At 33.7% G+C, this 19,766-nt stretch overlaps 1 protein-coding gene across 1 annotated transcript in view; it reads right to left on the reverse strand.

The window, feature by feature from the left end:
- Nucleotides 1-1,900: 1,900 nt before the first annotated feature.
- The window catches only part of Luzp2 (leucine zipper protein 2), a 363,177-nt gene continuing 345,311 nt past the window's right edge, over nt 1,901-19,766 (reverse strand). Inside the window, exons 11-12 of the mRNA XM_042691597.1 lie at nt 3,013-3,090; nt 1,901-2,338 (exon numbers count right to left, since the gene is read on the reverse strand). Coding sequence (XP_042547531.1) covers nt 2,234-2,338; nt 3,013-3,090 — 183 coding nt within the window. The 3' untranslated portion in view covers nt 1,901-2,233. The remainder of the gene's footprint in view (nt 2,339-3,012; nt 3,091-19,766) is intronic.

The raw sequence follows: 19,766 nt of genomic DNA on the forward strand, positions 1-19,766 counted from the left end.
CACTAGTTAATTACAAAAAAATCCCATTATAGTTTTAAAACATGGACACCCTTTGTTATAAGTTCCTTTTTTAGGGAAGACAGTGAACAAGTATGTGATAAATATTTCACAGTAAACACTGCACAATGCTATTAAGCTGCCTATGCTTAAAGGAGAAAATAAAATATGATGATTCAAAGACCACTTGATCATGCCAAGAATTAAGAAAAGCAAATTGTTTAAATTGTCATTTGCTAGAATAGGATGTCAGAGTACAGACAAAATAAACAAATGTAGTTACTCAAACACAATTAATATTAAATCAAATTCTCCTTTATCAAAAGTATCACACAAAGCAATTACAAATACCTCAGAACATGCTATGTTAAGTGATATGGTGAAAGATTTCCTGTAGGATCCAGAGAGACTCAGAGAAAAACTAACATCCAAAGCAAAGTGGGAAACTAAATTACTTGCTTCCCTTTGAAAGTCTGAATAGATGAGAAAGGGTACCTTCTTACAGTGGTAAAATTACAAGGCACAGGACTTGGGAGATGAGTAATAGTCTGTTTTGTAGAATTAAATGAATGTGGAATTAAATCAGCAGGAACTTTAGACCTGGATCATTTATTTCATCCTGGTTTATTTTATCTGGAAATTCTATGTATCCTCTATAAAACTACTTTACTTTCTTTCTTAGCCAGCCTATTACATGAAAAAAATGCTGACGCAGAACCATGAATTACTTTGCAAATAGAATTCCTACATAAATATAGCACTCTGTTCCTTTTATCTGCTCTTAATATTTTCCAACAATAAATCGTTACATATCCTGGAAAATGTCACTGGCTCAAAAGTATGTCAGTCTATCTCAGAAATTAACCTCAGCTTTGATAATATATTTCACTGAATATATTTTTAGTAACTCACTTTTGGGATATACTGGTCCAGATATTGTCTCATGAGATTCACACTATAAAACCAATGGTTATTTTTCTACTTCAGCCTGTGCAAAATATGTTTAAAAGCAGATGTGAATTCACTTGGTGCCAACAAAGTGAAGGTGATTTTTAACATTTCAGCTCTGTAAGCCTGATATTCTTTGATTTTTGTCAGATTATTATTGAATTGTCAATTCCTTCTGACCATAAGCTACTTTTGGACAATTTACAAATGCCACATTTTGATTAATGAGATTTTTATAGAATGTACCTTTAGAGATTAGCCATTGAAATTTTAAAAATACATTGTCTTTTAAAAAGTGTGAGTCTGGATTTATTGGTTCAGATACTTATTTTACTTTCATCAAATATGTTTTTAATATGTAAAGGGCCATTTAGCTTATTTTTATTTTATATTCTTACTTTGGTTGACATTCTAACTTCAAGTCAAATACTATGTGGGCATTTGGAACTTGATTCCTAACTTAGAATAATTCTAGTAAGTGTAAATAAAGGAAGTGTCTATAGAACTTCCTTAAAAAAATTAACTTTGCTGGATGCTGGTGGCTCACGCCTGCAATCCTAGCTACTCAGGAGGCTGAGATTTGAGGATCATGGTTCAATGCCAGCCTGGGCAGAAAAGTCTATGAGACTCTTATCTCCAATAAACCACTAGAAAACCCAAGTAGGGCTGTCGCTCAAGCGGTAGAGCGCTGGCCTAGAGCTGAAGAGCTGAGGGATAGTGCCTAAGCCCAGAGTTCAAGCAACCGAAAAATAAAAAAAAATTTAAAAAATCAACCTTGTCAGAAATCAGGCTATTTATTCAAATCATTGAAAAAATTGAATTGGCATTGTTTAGGCAAAATAATTATTAGTTCAAAATAATGAGAATACCAAATAATACTATGAGATGGGGATCTATTCTATTTATCTTCATACCAGCTTGGTATATGCCAAGATTGCAGCTTAGATTTAATATTAAATCATCCTCCAGCAAATTTCAATGACTAGGCCCTAGGAATGCTTAGGTATCCAAATGAACAAGAAATGTTATGTGGCATTTCAGTTCAAACCAGTAAGTTTATACTGAGTAATTTATGGATGTCAGTGAAATACTTAAGAGAACAGAAATTAATTTCAAACAGGTTATTGCTTCTGGGTCAAAATTGGTCTGGAATTTTTGGGAATTTTGTGGAATATAAAGTTATGAAAAAATTTACATGCTTAGAAACTTAGTATCTCCATCAAGCCTGTAGTCTAAAAAGTTATGAAGAGAGTAGCAAATGGATATTTTAGATACAGCTTCTTGGAATTTACAGTAATTTTTCTTCTCTAGCTGGAATTCCTTGAAAGTTGGTTAACTGTTTTTCTGGGACTTTTTTCATCTCACATTCAGAACAAGGAGGTACTTGCAATTTCTGTCAAACAACACAGAACAGAAAATTAGGAGAATGAAGACAAATATATTTTAAAGTAAAATTAAGAAATCCAAATAAAAAACTACGAAAAATCCTTACACTTCAATGAAGGCCTATTGACATCTACACAGATATAAATGTAACACAGTTTTTAATAAGTCTACTACATAGTCATATTTTGTCTAGAGATTGGTGTGATACAACACAGAAAATTTTGACTTGATCATTCAACACTGAATAATCTATTCCTAATTAACCTTAAAAGCGCTATGATGTCATATTTTTGGTCAGTTAGCAAACAATACATAGATAACTCAGAATTAAGCTCTTGAGTTGTGCTTGTTGTCTGTGTTGTGATGTCTATGTATTTTATTCTACCTCCTCCATTTCACCAATACGTCTTTAACCCCTATTGCATAAGAAAAATTATGCATGCTTTCTCTTCTCTTCAGTTCTGATTTCTTTTGTTTTGGTTGGAAGGGTAGAAGGAAAAGGAGAAACCCACATAATCAAACTACTAGATCTAGAGGAAGGGAGGTCAGCCATTCTAAGGCCAGGTGCTCTATAAAAGAACTGTCTTATTGCAGTCACTTCAAAATCCTGCTCTACCTAGAGCAAGGTGGAACTATATTAAATCTAATGGATCAAACAAAAGAGGATAGCAAATAAAATACCTGTAGGACAGACTCTGACTCTGTGATGGAGACTTTTGGTGGGCTCTCTTTGTGCTTCATTGAACAGGACTTGCCCTCCTAGAGAAGCAGACATTGAAAACAAGGCAAATGAGTTAAATTAGACAAGAAAGGAAATAGAAGCATCACTATGGATATTTCCCATGAAGTTGTTTTCACTACTTTCACGTACATTGAGAAGTAAAGTAGATACAAAACATTATGACTGAGCTAGTGATATGAGAACAAATTACCACCAGGTTTTTCATGGTCTGCCTGGAATCTCTGTTGTATATGTAGAATGAGCTACTATAAAGAAGAGATGGGAGAATGGTGGAAGGGATAACCTGGATAAAGATTCATTATAATCACAAACTGACATGTGGAGTTGAAACTCTTTCGTACTACTACTTAAGGATTATTCAAAAAAATGTTTTCAAAGGTACAAAATAAAAATTAAATTGACATAGTGTCTTATACATTTCATTCTTACATTGGGTCAACCTGCATCCCTATTTAAGCATTTTGTTTTTTCCTTTCCCGGTCCCAAGCTAGAGAAGTATATATACAAGATGCAGGGCAACAACATCAAATACAGTGAAAAAAGGGGTTATACCATGGGGGAGGAACATACAAAGAAACAAAAAAATCACATGGTGCATTATAAATACATTAGGAACAATAGCAAGCAAGAAAAAAAAAAACACTTGTATCCCTACCTTGGGCTTCATTTTGCTTAACATCATCTTATCGGGTCATATGTACATAGCTTTTGACCTTTTCTGCTTGTCCCAAACATATACCAGTTCTTGCAAATAAGGGAAACCATGAGACCTATGTCTCTTTGGGCCTGGCTTACTTCACTTAAGATAATTTTCTCCAAGTCTTTCCATTTCCTAACAAATGGGGCAATGTCATTTTTTCTGATGGAGGCATAGAATTCCATTGTGTATAATTTTCTTGATCTACTCATCTGGCATCTGGGTTGGTTCCATATCTTAGCTATGGTAAATAATTCTGCATAAGCATGTTGTGCTGGTAGCTTTAGTGTGTTCTTTTTTGTGATCATTTACAATTTAGGCAGGGAGGGGGGAGAGTGGGTGTAGTTGTGGAGGTGAGAGGGCAGGGAGGGTAGGGGAAAAACAGAGGAGGAGGCAACAATGCTCTATAGGAAATGTACTCATGACCTTGCTCATGTGATTGTAACCCCTCTGTACAGTATTTTTACAATAAAAAATACATTTTTTTAGAAAGCTCAGCGACAGCACCCAGGCCCTGAGTTCAAACTTCAGGACCATCAGAGAAAAAAATAAATTATAAAGTAAAATTTGAAAAAAAGGTAATTGATAACATTTACAGTATAAACAAAGCTCCATTCCTGTGGTAATAAAGCCAAAGATTAAAGAAATACTGAATCTGTGATCTATTTAGTCCCCAAATTTCAATAAGCCCATGATCTGTTGCCTTACATGAGCCTCCATTCTGCAAGCCAGGGAGCAATTTAAATAAATATGATCATAAATCTGTCTAGAAAAATGCCTTCCATATATTTTAAGTGGTCATAATTCTATAACCAAGATTCCATATTTGACTACCCAGGAAATCTCATTTGACTTATTAATTTTAGTAGTTATGAGGAAGATGAAGAGCAGGAAGTGAAAAAAGTATTCAATTTGACCTTTTATTTTAATCAAACTTAAGATACAGGATGCTTTTCCATCTTTCTTCTTACCTCTCCTTTTTCCTTCACTTCTGCTTTCTTTCTTTCCAATTATTTTAACCACACTTAAAAGTAAATTTGGCATATTTTAGGGGTTTAATCCATATGTGTGTGTGTGTGTGTGTGTGTGTGTGTGTGTGTGTGTGTGTGTGTGTGTGCGTGTGTGTCTGTGTGCGTGTTTTTTTTATTTGCAATACCCTGAAAATTACCAGGAAATATCAAGGCAACATTATTTTTTAAAATCTCCCTAGACTAAAAGACAGTTGAAACTTGGCTACTATTTCTAACAATTAGCTTTTAATATTCAAATATTTGGATGTCAATTTTCAGAGCTTATATCAAAAAAAACAAAAACAATTTTTCTTTTTTTAATTAGACTGACAATTACATATTTTTTTCTCTCATTGTTTATTTTATTTTATTTTTTGTGAACACACTGTACAGAGGGGTTACAATTACATGGGTAGGATAATGCGTACATTTCTTATCAAGCATTGCAGCCTCCTCCTTTGTTTACCCTTCACATCCCTTCCCAGCCTCCCCCCCACCCCCACCCCCACCCAATCCTCCCCGCCTCTCCCCTCCCCCCCACCAACGTTGTAAAGCTCGTTTTGGACATGACAACTTGTACTTCTCATTGTTGCAGCAGGTCCACCTGTATCCTTAAACGACTTGTTTTTCCCCATCTTCTCCACAAGTTATACTGACATCAAATATAGTGAAAGCAGGGGTTATACTGTGGGGGAGGGACATACAAAGCAACAAAGAGATAATCTTATAAATGCGTTAGAAACAAATGCATGAAAGAAAAAAACATTAAAATACATATCTAAGGGTTCATTTTCCTAACATCACATTTGAATATTTATCTTTCCAGTACAAGAAATATGTCAAAACAAAATCACATTTTACAAATATTTGATGCTACTAAAATGTGGAAAGCTGAATAAAAGTAAAAAAAAAAGTAAAAGTAAAACTAAAATATATCTTATAATTTGATCACTTCTGTGATATTTTAATGCATCAAGTAGAAAGTCTTGAGAGCTTTTACTTTTACAGATATTCAACAACTTCTATGCAAGACATGAAAAAATTTTTGTTTTAAACAATAACATCTTGTAGCTTAATTAACCATGTCGATATGCAGCACTTCAAAATTTTCAAGATTTTGAAGGTTATGTGATCTCAGCTTCCAAAAATTAAATTTGTCTGGCAGCAGTAACTGACAGCCTTTTCTATGGATAGGCTGGGATCCATTTTTCATTTATTATGATGGGCTGAGCTAGTCCCCTGTCTCTCAGCAAGCTTGGAGTTTATCCCTTTATTTCCCTCCTGGATTTTCAAATTAAACCTGCCCAGTTCTTTAACCTTAATTTAATCAGTATACAAATAACTGCAGAAATACCTTCCTAAGATAGATTTTATCATGTAAACTTGCTGCATAAAAAATGAGTTATGCCAAAACAAATAAGAAAAATATCTCTATTGTAAGTAGGTGACAACAAATTGCCTGTCATTTAAGTATTCACTTAGTCAAACAGGTTACAGAATCTGTCAAAGTATGACCATGTTTGCACTCTCAGCCTCATATTGAATATAGCAGATATAATATTTAATCACTCTTCTTCAAATTTGACAAGTTTTTAATTTTATCTCTGTTCAACTCAATGCCTCAAATGATCATCATTCTTACGTGTATTTTAAACTTCCACCCAGTTGATCTTCACCAATTTAGACTCTAAGTACCTGGTAATCATAAATCTTGTGTTGGATTGCTGTATGTATAACTTTTCTGTTTTTCAACTCTTATGTTGCCCTTTCTCATGGTTATTACCAAGCAACATCAGACTTAAATGTTCTGTCTTACAAAATATGCCTTTAGTCAATTATAAGTAATAGAAAGAACAGGGAGATATGTTCACTTTTTTTTTTTTTTTGGTCGGTCGTGGGGCTTGAACTCTGGGCTTGGACACCATCCCTGCTCTTCAGCTTAAGGCAAGCGCTCTACAGCTTGAGCCACAGAGCCACTTCTGGTTTTCTAGTGGTTTATTGGAGATAAGAGTCTCACGGACTTTCCCGCACAGCCTGGCTTTGAAATGATCCTCAGATCTCAGCCCCATGAGTAGCTAGGATTTCAGGCTTGAGTAACCAGCGTCTAGATTTATGTGTTCACTTTTGAAAGGAGAAACCTGATCCTCAAAGAAGGTACAATGCCATTTCTGTTAAACTTATTATGAATCAGGTTCTCTACTAGTCCTCCCTTTAGTAAATACTTTTATCGAAACTCTTGGAATTTTGATCATTAGTATAAAATTATGAGTTCTGGCAAATGTTAGTTGCCATGACTTTCTCTGATCGTGCCAGTCACAAAAGGTGAAAAGGAAAATATGACTGAGAAGAATGAAATCAGGGCTTGTTTGTTTCTTTTGTTTTATTTTTATTTTTCTAAACTGGTAAGATGTGTTCGCCTTGGTGAAGTATATCACAGGCTCACAAGATAAACGAAAGGGCATGGAGAAATCAGTCATTGTTCTCACCTACTGAGCCTCACAGATTTGCTTTTCATCAGAACTATTAAATACACCTGCAATCACAAAATTATTTGTCAGATTGGTATGCTATTGCTCATCCTTCTCAAATCCCACAGTATATAATTCTTGGCATTTCATTTCTTTTAGTATCCTTGGTACCACCTGAAATAGAATTACAAGTTTTTTCTTTTTTAGAAATTCAATTGGGTTTTATACAAGACAGTTTATGACTATACACAGTAAATGTGTGATTAAACCTGTGGGCTAAAATGTGTAGCCAGTGTTCTTATGACTGTGTGTTTATGTACATGTTTAGATATTATTTATTCAATTTTAGAAAAGTTTTATTTTCATATAACAGGATAAAAAATACAAAAGAAGAGAGAAACACTTCCCATGTCCCACACAGGTAACATGAGTTAGACTCTGTGTTTGTAATCTAAAATCTACTCTTTGCTCATTTTGAGTCCTTGGAGAATTACTCAGTGTTTTTCACTTTCAGTTTTCACATTGTTTTTAAATGAGGATTCATTTTATTCACAAATATTTATAAGGATCATATAAGAAAATCATTTAAAACACTGAGTTATTTAAAACACAACCAGTACTATCCACCCCATCCCACCTATATCAATATATCCTATATTACAGAAGCAAGGAGAATAATGAACATTAAGGTACATGATTCAGGAAATAGCCATTGTAAGCAATGTTAATAATATTTGTTTCTTCAACATATAATAAATATGTATTACAGCATAAATCTGTTTTTTGTATATGTTTTGAACAACCTATGCAGAATGACTATGTAATAATACTGATTCCAGCTGTATGTTAGTGGTTCACATTTGTAACCCTACTTAGTTAAGAGGCTGAGCTTTGAGAATTATAGTTCAAAGGCAGCCCAGGCAGGAAATACCCAGACACTCATATCTCTAATTAATCATTATAAAGCTGGAAGGAGATGTGGCTCCTTGAGTTAAGAAAGGTAAGAGATCATGAACAGCTCCTGAGTTCAAGTCCCCACACCAAAATGTACATACATATAAAATAATAATAATAAATAAATAAAATTAAAATACTGATTTCTATTTTAAAAATTCAAATGAGCTTATTGTATTCGTGGGAAGAATTTTTAGTCGAACATACTTAAGAAGCAATTTATTGATAGAAGGTTTTTAGGCATTTAGAACTTATTTCTTTCCTTTTACCAACTTTATCACATTCATTCCCAAAGAAAACACTGCAGGAGATTCTTCTCTGTGTAGTTGGTTATGGCCACAGTTTTAAATGTTAACATAGTAAACCTTAAAATTTAGGAATAGTTTTCTACCTTTCAAATAAAAAATGTCAAGTGGTAGAGAATTGGGAGTTAACATGAAATGTTTGAAGGGCTATTGTTAAGAAAGAAAGATTAGAAAGGGTCCTGGAGTTTACAGAGAAAAGTTAAAGATAATGTCTGGGAACAATGGGAAGACCACCTTGCTAACTTTGAGGAGAAGCTCCAAATAAAATGACATACAATATTCATGTTATGACAAATGGTCACCATTCTAGGCATTTTTCATGGAATGGATGATTTTGATTTTAGTCTCTTAGAAGACCAGAAACTATACAACTTGAGAGGTGGGGGATTGGGAGGGAAAAAAAAAACAACTGTGAGAAAATGAGAAAAGAAAGGTATTCAATACCTGAATTATGTAACTATAACCCTTCCATACATCATCTTTACAATATTTTTTTCATTTACATGAAATTTATTTTTTATTTATTTTATTTTTTATTTTTTTTTGGGTCCTGTCGTGGGGCCTGAACTCTGGGCACTGTCCTTCAGCTCTTCAGCTCAAGGGTAGTGCTCTACCACTTGAGCCACAGAGCCACTTCCGGCTTTTTTTCTTTCTGCTTTATGTGGTGCTGGGGAATCGAACCCAGGGCCTCATGCATTCAAGGCAAGCGCTCTACCACTGAGCCACCTTCCCAGCCCCAAAATTTATTTTTACATAAGGTACCTAAGAAAATCATGTTTGTAGAAAGTACAGCAGCACTTGTCAATACTTTTTATTTAATTTTATTGTAAGGTGATGTATAGTGTAGTTACATTTGTATATATAAGGTATTGTATGCATTTCTTGTTGAACATTCTTATCCCTCCCTTATTTTTCTCCCACTTTCCCCAGATGCCCCTCAGTAGATGAATGGATCAAGAAAATGTGATACATATATACATATATATATATGTATACATATATATACATATATATATGTGTATGTATATATAATATATATATATATATATATAAAATGGAATTCTATGCCTCCATAAAAAAATGACATTGCTCCATTTGTTAGGAAAAGGAAAGACTTGGAAAAAAATGAATTAAATGAAGTAAGCCAGACCCAAAGAACCATAGATCCCATGGTTTCCCTTATTTGCAATAGCTAGTATAGACAAGCAGAAAAAGTAAAAGCTATGTACATATGACCAGATAAGATGTTGTTAAGCAAAATGAACCCCACGATAGAGACACATTGGTTTTCTTTTTTCTTTCTTGCTATTGTTTCTAATGTATTTATAAGGTACCATGTGATTTTTTGTTTCTTTGTATATTTCTCCCCTACAGTATAAACCCTGTTTTCACTGCATTTGATGTCGGTGCCCTGCATCTTGTGTATACACTTCTTTAATTTGGGGAGGGGAAGGGAAAAAACAAAATGCTTAAATAGGGATACAGGTTGACCCATTGTAACAATGAGATGTACAAGGCACTATGTTGAAAAACAAACTACAATTTAGGCAGGAGGGCAGGGAGTGTAGTTGTGGAAGTGGGAGGGAAGAGATAGTAGGGGGAAAACAAAGGAGGAGGTAACAATGCTTGATAGGAAATGTACTCATTATCTTGCTCATGTAACTATGATCCCTCTTTACAGTATTTTTATAATAAAAAATGTATTTAAAAAAGACACAAGGTACCCTAATCAAATATGGTGACAACAGGGATAAACCAAAGGGAAAAGAAACAACAACAAAAAAGAAATAACTTCACACAGTGCATTAACAACAACAACAACAACAAATAAAAAAATCTCTTGTATTTTTTTAAAGACCAGGAACAAATTCCATAAAGTATTATGATATAAAATAAATTTGCAAACGTAACTCTCAAGTTTTCTCAATTTAATGTACCCTTCAACATATGAAGATCATGTATTGGAAGTCGTTGAATGTTTAAATAGCTATAATCTCATGTTTTGTAAGAGTCATGGACGTCAATGAAGTAAAAGAAGAGGTCTTGAGAAGTATGAAATAGAAGATATAGATTTAACACTTGGTCCTAATGTTTTCACTGTAATAGGTATGTTAATAAACATTACTTATATAAGTGTCAACCAAATCCTGGGTGGAGTATAATATAAATGATATTTTAAAGACGAATACTCATATAGACACTATGAGGACATAATTGTGTAATATGTTCCTGCTTCCTCAAGGAAATCGATATTGAAGCAGAGCATATGGCATGTGAACTGAAAAAAATGTACATTTTAGGGGATAGGATATGTGCTTGTTAAAGCACAATTGGAAGGCAGAATTGGAATATATTTAGTCAAAATTCCCCTCAGGTTTAAAATATTTTCTTTTTATAGTCAAGGTAATAGTGCTTATCATCAAGATATACAAAGGTAATCTGAGATAATATGCAAGTTCCTAAGCAGTTAGAAATCTAGTATCTGTATTCAGAAAACATGATATAGACTTCAATTCTTCATTTGTTCATTGTATGACTTTGGGGCCATTACTCAACTTTTCAATGTGTATCCTGTTTTCCATTTAATGAACAGGGAAAAGAAATAATATTTAAGCTGGATGCCGGTGGTTCAAGCCTGTAATCCTAGCTACTCAGGAGGCTGAGATTTGAGCATCACATTTCAAAGCCATCCCAGGCAGGAAAGACTGAGACACTTATCTCCAATACACCACTAGAGAACTGGAAGTGGTACTGTGGCTCAAGTGGTAGAGCACTCGCTTTGAGCTGAAGAGCACAAGGAGAGTGCCCAAGCCCAGAGTTCAAGCCTCACAACCAACAAAAAGAAAGAAAGAAAGAAAGAATATTTATGGAACTTTTCTGAGTTGTAAAAAAGTCCAAGAAGCTTGGAATACAGAACCTAACACTTATTAGATGCTTAATAATTCATATCTGCAATAATATCCATCTATTCAAAGGTGGTGATGTTTCTATAATGAAACAGCTAACTATAATTGGGGATGAAAGGTATATTAAATTTTTCAGACAAGTTTTTCATTTGTGTGGTGCCATGCCCATCACAATCTAAGAAAAATACCAAGAACTAATCATGTCAACAATTTATATTGAAAATAATGGTTTTATTTTAGAATGTCAATATATACATTCATTTTCTATTATAGCATGTTGAAATATACTTGTATTTCTCATATTTACCTATTTCTCTGTTATAATTCTGGTGTAAAATATATTCATGTAAATATTTCAGTAAGCAATTTAAGAAGACAGAAAATGATCTGAACTGTTTTTGACAAAGTATATTTCAATTTCTAATATTAGTCCCTCTGAAAAATGAATCCACCATTAAACTAATAATTTGCATTTATCTACATTATGTGGGTTTGTAAAACATATATAGACAAAAATTTATTCTAAATGAGTAATTTAAATAATGCATAATAGACAAATACTTTTATCTGGAAAATCATGTCTTAAGATTCTTAATTATATAAAATACTTAAATCATATAATAAGAATTATGTTGATTGTAACACAATAATATGATAGGTAGCAAAGTAGGCACATATAAAACAAAGCATCGAAGTGATTGAACCCATAATATTGTCAAAAATCAAGGCACAATGACTAAGTTAGAGTGGAAAACTATGTTGAGTTTAATTTTACACAATGTTTCTTAGTTCCAAAATAAGAATATCTCCCTACTTATAATGCATGTAACCATCTATTTGTATAATTCCCTCAGTATCTGCATCTATTCTTCCTCCCTTCTCACTTTTTCCCCTTTTCCACCTTCCTTCTCTCCTGCCTTCTTTTTCTTTCTTCCTTCTTTCCTGTTTCCTTCTATTCTTCCTTTCAATTGTTTGTTTGTTTGTTTTTGTTTTGTTTTCCCCATTTATGCATCCCTGGCTGATTTGGTTTGTTTTATTTACATGTTGCCATCTACAAAAGAACTGGTACTCTGCAAAACTGAACATTAGGCCAACCTATGTTGATAAGAATATCATTTTTAAGTTGAAACATTCTCTAGAAATAGAAGCTCTTCCATCATTATCAGTTTGAATCTTAAAATTATTTTACCTAATAGTAAAGGGAAAGTTCAGATTATATTTTCCCTTTACAAGTACAACTAAACAATATAATCATACTTGGGACAAATGGATACTTATATAAAAGAATATAACAAGGATTGATTACACAAAGTATTTTCTGTTTCATGGCTAGTAAGAATAAATTAATATTACTTGGCAAGGGGCATGAACAGGAAAATCAGAGGCTCAGATATGTCTTCAAAACTGTTCCATCATTTAGAAATTCAAGTAATAAAATACACAGACTGATCTGGAAAACATGCCCAGGTTCAGTTGCTTTTATATGCAGGTCGCACATTGCATTATACAGGAGAACTAGGAAGGAAAGAGGCTGGGTCTCTGATGTATGAAATGGGATGGGCCAAAATGCATCCTTACATTAAAGTCATTAAAATCTCTTACACATACACATCTTCTCTGACAGCATTAAAAAATTCTAGTTTGCTTTTTAGTGTTGGAAATGAACTATTACCTAACAAAATACTAGAACATGGCTATTGTAAAATCAATCTAAAAATAAATTGATATAATTGACAGAATTTTGCTACTAGCCTATGTGCATAAAAAACAATCTATAATCATAGTGCTGAGGAGTCTAACACAGGATGTCTCTAGTCATTATCAAGACTTCCCTTGCAATTATGAGCGCATGGCTTGATACCAATCTCAAATGAATTTGAAGTTCCAATAACCTTCCATTCTTGACATCATGTATGTTAGTAAAGACAGAGCTTTCTGGACTTTAGATTTTTATAGGAGTGAAAAGAATGCTCACTAATAGAAAATGTTAGGTTCATCAACATTAATTTTTGACAGAATAAAATAGACACTACATTTCTAAAATATTTCTGAAAAAAAATCATCTTAAAGAATGCCTAAAGGATTCAATGTCAGAGTAATTATCTTGAAAAAGACAGAGCCAGAAAGAGAGAGAGAGAGACAGAGACAGAGACAGAGAGACAGAGAGAGAGAGAAAGGGGTTGGGGGGAGGGAGGATAGAGATAGTAGAGGCAGTAGCAGAAAATCCAGTAAGTTATTCCACTCTACTTCATATCAATTTGTGTACAACTCAGTATCTTTTGAGTTGAAAAACAGGACAGCAGTAGACTATAAAATGCTAAGTGAGAATTCTCAAGTCATCTCACTTTTAGTTATAAAATGAGGGTAACGGTATTTACAATTGAGGTGTTGATTTCAGAGTGAAGTCCAGTAATAAAACTAATGAAGAAGTAAAGTCAATGCTATTAAAGAGCAGAGCATTCCAGATTAGAATTTCCTCCTTTTCAGAATATCTGTTTACTTTTAAAATGAGAATTTAAATGTTAATATATAGGATGATGAGATTAGGACATAGATGTCTTAGAATGTGATTTGCTCACTTTCCAAGGTCCACCCTCATGAATGGGATATAGTCTGTTTCAAAAAAAATCAAAATTCCTCACCTCTTCTGCTTTTTATTAGAGAGAATTACCACAGTTAAGACAGTTGTTCATTAGAAGACCTGGAATTTCCGTTTTTACTAAAATTTCCTCTAAAGCTATGAGATATAATATTTTAATGTTCATACATTTCCCCAGGAATAATATTTTGCATAGTGACTAAGAGACTAAGATAAAGTAATTTACCTCATTAGCTATATGATCTTCAACTTATTAAGGTCTGATTTTTTATTTGTAAGATTAGCAAACTAAAAGCTCCCTCAATAGGTTACTGGACAAATTAGATACAACTAACAACTATACAGAAGATTCTAAATGACTTTCACATACTAAGTGATAATTTAAAATTGGTTTATAAATTTCCTCTCTTCAGTTTCTCTTCCTTTAATTAAATCCTCTCTATTTTATTAGTGAGTGCTTATATCCTATGGCGATTTAAAATGCGGTTATCAGAAACTTTAATTTTATTATTCTCATAGATTATATTTTTGATATATATCAATATAGTAATACTGATAATAGAGTACCTTGATATTATTAGAGAATTGGATCACTATTTTTCTTTTTTCTTTCTTCCTATTCCATTTATAATTTTAAACAAAAGGAAATCATTAATGAGTCAAGCTTCTTGCTTGAGTCACTTTGCCTTTGATGAAGATATTTTAGAATTTTATTTATGTTCATCCTCAATACAAAATCATTAAATTCACCCACCTAACCTAACTTAGGCAAGAAGATTTTTATTATAGCTCATGGATAAATTTGACTTTATTTCAAACTTCACATTTGAAAATTACTCATGAAAATAAAGTTGTATATTTATTTAGAGTGACCATTTATACAGGGCACAATGACTGAATTAATAGTCATCAAAACGCTTCTAACAAGATATTGAGCTCTTTTGTTTTTTGTTTATTTTTAATTATAGACTAGGCCTGTGCTCAGAAATAAAGAATAAGGCTTTAAGAATTCAAGAGGAAAAAATGCTTTATCAGAGATCTCATAAATTTGTTATTACTTATACATTTGATAATACTTCACAAAATAGGTTAGTTGTGATTTTTGTCCTTTCCCTAAAACAATAAAATATCTCAGACACATATACAAAATTGGGTTACCAAAATCATATCAATGTAGTATTTATGAAAATACAATATTGTAGTTCATTCTAGATTTAAAGTTAGAGATGGAGCAAAGTAGAGGCTGAAAACACATATTCTTAGAATAATACAAAGGAGAAAAAATGTATCAAGTCCATTTTTTGTTTTTTATTTTTTTTGTTTTGTAATAAGTTTTTTTATTGTGAAAATACCATGCAGAGGGGTTACAATTACATGAGCAAGGTATTAAGTACATTTCTTATCAAGCATTGTTGCCTCCTTTTTTGTTTTTCCCCTACCATCCCTGCCCTCCCATCTCCATGACTTAAGTCTAATGTAATTAAGAAATTGAATTTTTCGCTAACTTTTTAAATGCTGTACTTTGTAAGAAATAGATTACTTAACATTATTTTTAAAGTTAAAATATTTAAACTATTTAGTGCTGCATCCAGCAATAAGAGGGACTCAATGATCTGTCATCAATGATCTCTTATCACGTGCCTCTGGCCAAGTCACAGTTGCTCTGTAATCTGTACACTGCAATACATTTATTTATAAACCAAACACTATGGAAGTAAACAGGAGGAAGCCACATATGTCATGTTCCAGACATGAGGTCAAAGAATTGCTGATGAGATTATTTTGTTTGTATATGCTGGTTGAGCCAAAACCTTTTCAAAAATAGTACTGTGTTAATTGGGCTATTTTTTCTTTACAGAAGAGATTATTCATTGCTTTTAGGATGATCATATTGATTCTGGAACTAAATCAAAACTATTTACACTTTTCAGCCTGCTATTTGAATTTTCATAGGAAGCTAAACATTAGGATTTCCATTCGATTTGGAAATTTTTAGGGAATTTTTATCTGGAGTTACACTTATTCTTTCTGGAAAATACTCTGGGGCATAGCAAAACTAATTTTTTGATGTCAACTTTTTCAGATTGTCTGACACAGTGCAGCCCAGAATGATAATGGGGTGTGACTCTCAATGTAATCACACTAGGATTTGCCTTGCATCTCCTATTTTGATAATCATATATGATCCAATAACTCACCAAAGCCATCAAATTCCAAACACTGAGTGCTGCCTGTCATAGCAAACTAGATATTCTTAAAATTACTGCCACTATAATTTCAATAAAATGAAAGTGGCACAGTTTTTTACTTGAAGCTCTCAGATTTATTTTTGCACATTTTCTTCTCCCATTTCCCTAAACAATACTTTGCTCTTTAATAGGCTGTCTTTGGTCAGGACTCATAAGCAGGGATAATGGTGGGAGACGGAGCAATTGTTCCCAGTAACAAACATAAGCCATTGTTGCTTTTCATTTCCTCAGTACATTAAAAAAAATTAAATGTTTGCTAGTTATAGGAGTCACAAATACCGCAATGCTATTTACATTGAGCATTAACTCTTAATCCCTAAGCAAAAATTAAAGTGAAACGCTCAATGTCCTTGACACTCGATTTGCTATTAAGCCATATGAGGCACATTTGCAAGCTGTAGGAAAATGGGACAAAGTATGTATATTCTTTGCTTTCTCAATGTGATACAATACTAACATTCCAGCAAAAGAGCTTTTAAAGTCATTTAAATATACTACAAACTGATACTACAATGTGGTGCTAAGCCTTTAGTGATCCATTTCAAGTTCGCTAAGTGTACAGAAAAACAAAACAAAGCAAAAAAGATCAAGGAATCCAAAGGACATTTTCCTAAATCACCCTGCCAAGTTTGCTTACAAGATGAGCAGGGGACTGGGAAGGTGGCTAGTGGTAGAGCGCCTGCCTTGCATGCATGAGGCCCTGGGTTCAATTCCTCAGCACCATAGAAGTAGAAAAGGCAGGAAGTGGCACTGTGGCTCAAATGGTAGAGCATTAGCCTTGAACTGAAGAGTTAAAGGACAGTGCCCAGGCCCCAGAGTTCAGGCTCCGCGCCCAACAGGAAAAAAAAAGAAAAAAGGATGAGCAGGATGTAAAATAAGTAGACAAACATAACTAAAACTGAGCTGGTTTCTAATTCCAAGTTGGGTATATAATATTTAGAGTCTTTGGATATTAAAACTAAATAGCAGCAGTTTTTTTTAGAGGAAAGTAATATGAACATCTATGATGTAGTTGAACATGAATACTTGAAACCTATCTCATATAAAATGTCACGTAATATCTTCAAGAAATTAGCAGGAACGTTGCTCTAAATATTTAGCATAACCTACTGACAGAAGAAAGTTTAGATGTGTTATTTATGTAACAGGCATTCCTAAACTCTGGTCGAAGCCTACTGTTCATTAACATTTGGCACGAGAACCTGACAAGTTTTCCTGGCTGACCTGGTGATTTTCAGCCATGTTGAAAATTGAAAATATTTTTCAATTTCAAATCTATTGTATACTGATAAGGAATCTGAAAAGAGAGGCAACGTTAGGAAACAGCTAAGTTGGTATTCAAATTTAGATTTTAAAAGGATTTCTATATTTTCCTGTATTAATTTCTGTCTCAGTTATGACCAGTGAGAAATAAAACACAAATTAAATATTTATTGACAGGTTGATTGCACATAGAATAATGAAACAAGGAACTAAGGACCCTAGATTCCTGGAAAATTTTGACCATTCTTCCCCTCCATACTAATCTATCATTTCCAAACTTCACTTCATGCCTTATTTGTAATAACTGTATATGTCTGACACAAGCAGAAAAGGTCAGATAAGATGATGTTAAGCAACATGAACCCCAAGACAAAAACGCTAGGTTTTGATATTCTATTATGTACTTTGCTATCTCCTCCGATGTTGAATTCTATTTCAGATACTTTTCATCAAACACTCTTGTTTATATTTACTTGAAATATTATTTCTATGCACACCTGTCATATGCATAGCTCTGTCCTGGATAATGTCGTCTGATCTGGCTTTTCTCATTTTAAAGTTCATAAGAATGTAATAAAAATATTAGACAAAACAAGAAAATACTGATTTTATGAACTTAATTATGCATATGAAACAGCCAATCTTTATAGATTAAAGGAAATATTATTAGGATATATTTCTCCTTAAAATCATATATAGCTTCAACCTATATCAAAATTATAGCAAAGTGGTTATTTACTTGTTTATTTTGGGATGAACTAGAATTGCCAAAGTGCTGTTCTAAGCAGAAAAAAATCAATTACCAAATAATATACTATAGAAGTTATGCCTTATCTAAACTCATTTTTATTCAAAATATAGTTAAGTATAGTCATTTCAGTATCTCCGGGTGTGGGAAAAAGTTATTGAACCTTCAAAAAAAATCCAAATTCTACATCATTCTACTTAGATTCTACTGAAAGAACTTATTCAAAATCTTAATATTATAAAGTTCCCTCGATGTTTTGTGCATGAAACCAACCCAAGATTACTAAAATTGATGTGAATAATAAATCATTAAAAAATTAAAACATATATACAGCTAGGTCCTAGACAACTGGTTGCTTATTTCCAGAATGTTTCCTGTGCAAAATTACTTTTCAAAACTCTTCAGTCCATAGCATTTTGAAGAATGAGATCTATTTCTCTAGAATTTGAATATTGATATTCTTACCACTCCCACTAAATTCTACTACTTATAAGATATTCACTTTTTTGAGTATTATTTGCATGGCCACTCTGACAAGCTATGCCCCATGGACACAGAATTGTCTCTGCACAATCACTTTGGCTTCTTGGAAAGTGACACTCCAAATACCAAAACTTTTAGATGAGGTTAGAGAGAAAGCCTTTATGATTGTGCTGACAGATTTCTGACAGACTCAAATTAGGACTTGTACCAAATTGAAAGATGCTTACAGGATTTACTGAAGTTAAAAGAGTTGTCACAGTTGAATGATATCAATAGTATAAGAAGAGAGGAAAAAAAGAACAAAATACATTTGATTTTCCTCAGGTCCAATTCAGTTAGAAAAGTGGATCAAAATTGTTAAAGAACTTTAGGTAATTGCACAAAACTTTTCATGGGGAACCTTATTTTAAGAAGTTTTAGAAGACCTGTAGAAGATGGCGGAGGAGAAGCTGAAATCTGAACAAGCTCTCCCATAGAAAGCAGTTATAGAGTTCCAGTGAACAGTCCTAAGCCAGAGAATCACACCAAGTGTGCCATCACAACAGAGAGTTAGACAAGAGAGGGGAAGCCAAGACAAGGAGACACATCTGAGCGCCTGCCAGCAGCCGCTGTAGCGGCGGCAGGGTCGCAGCGGCAACCGCAGCCGTGGCCATACCTGAGCGCTCACACAGAGAGTCCGGAACGAAGGAGCCAGACGCAGCGGGCGAGAGGATTCTACTCAACACCAGCAAGAACCGACAAGGAGCAGACATCTTCATCCTGCAGTTTGCAGACCAGAGACGACCCAGGATCCAAGACTCGGCGTGAGTAGAAGCCCGACTCCCTCACTCCTTCTCAGGGAGCAGAGGAGGGAAGGCCACCCCTCCCCCCCCAGCACCGGTGATCTCCATCTTGGATACCGACAAAGCTCGGAGGAGCTGCTAGCTCCAACTCAGGCCTTGGAATAAAACGAGTCATTTAACAGGTCACAAGAACTTAACGGTGAAGTGACCTGCCAGACTCAGCTCCATC

Source organism: Dipodomys spectabilis, unplaced genomic scaffold (genome assembly GCF_019054845.1).
Source record: "Dipodomys spectabilis isolate Male_0828 unplaced genomic scaffold, ASM1905484v1 ptg000145l, whole genome shotgun sequence".
NCBI lineage: Eukaryota > Metazoa > Chordata > Mammalia > Rodentia > Heteromyidae > Dipodomys > Dipodomys spectabilis.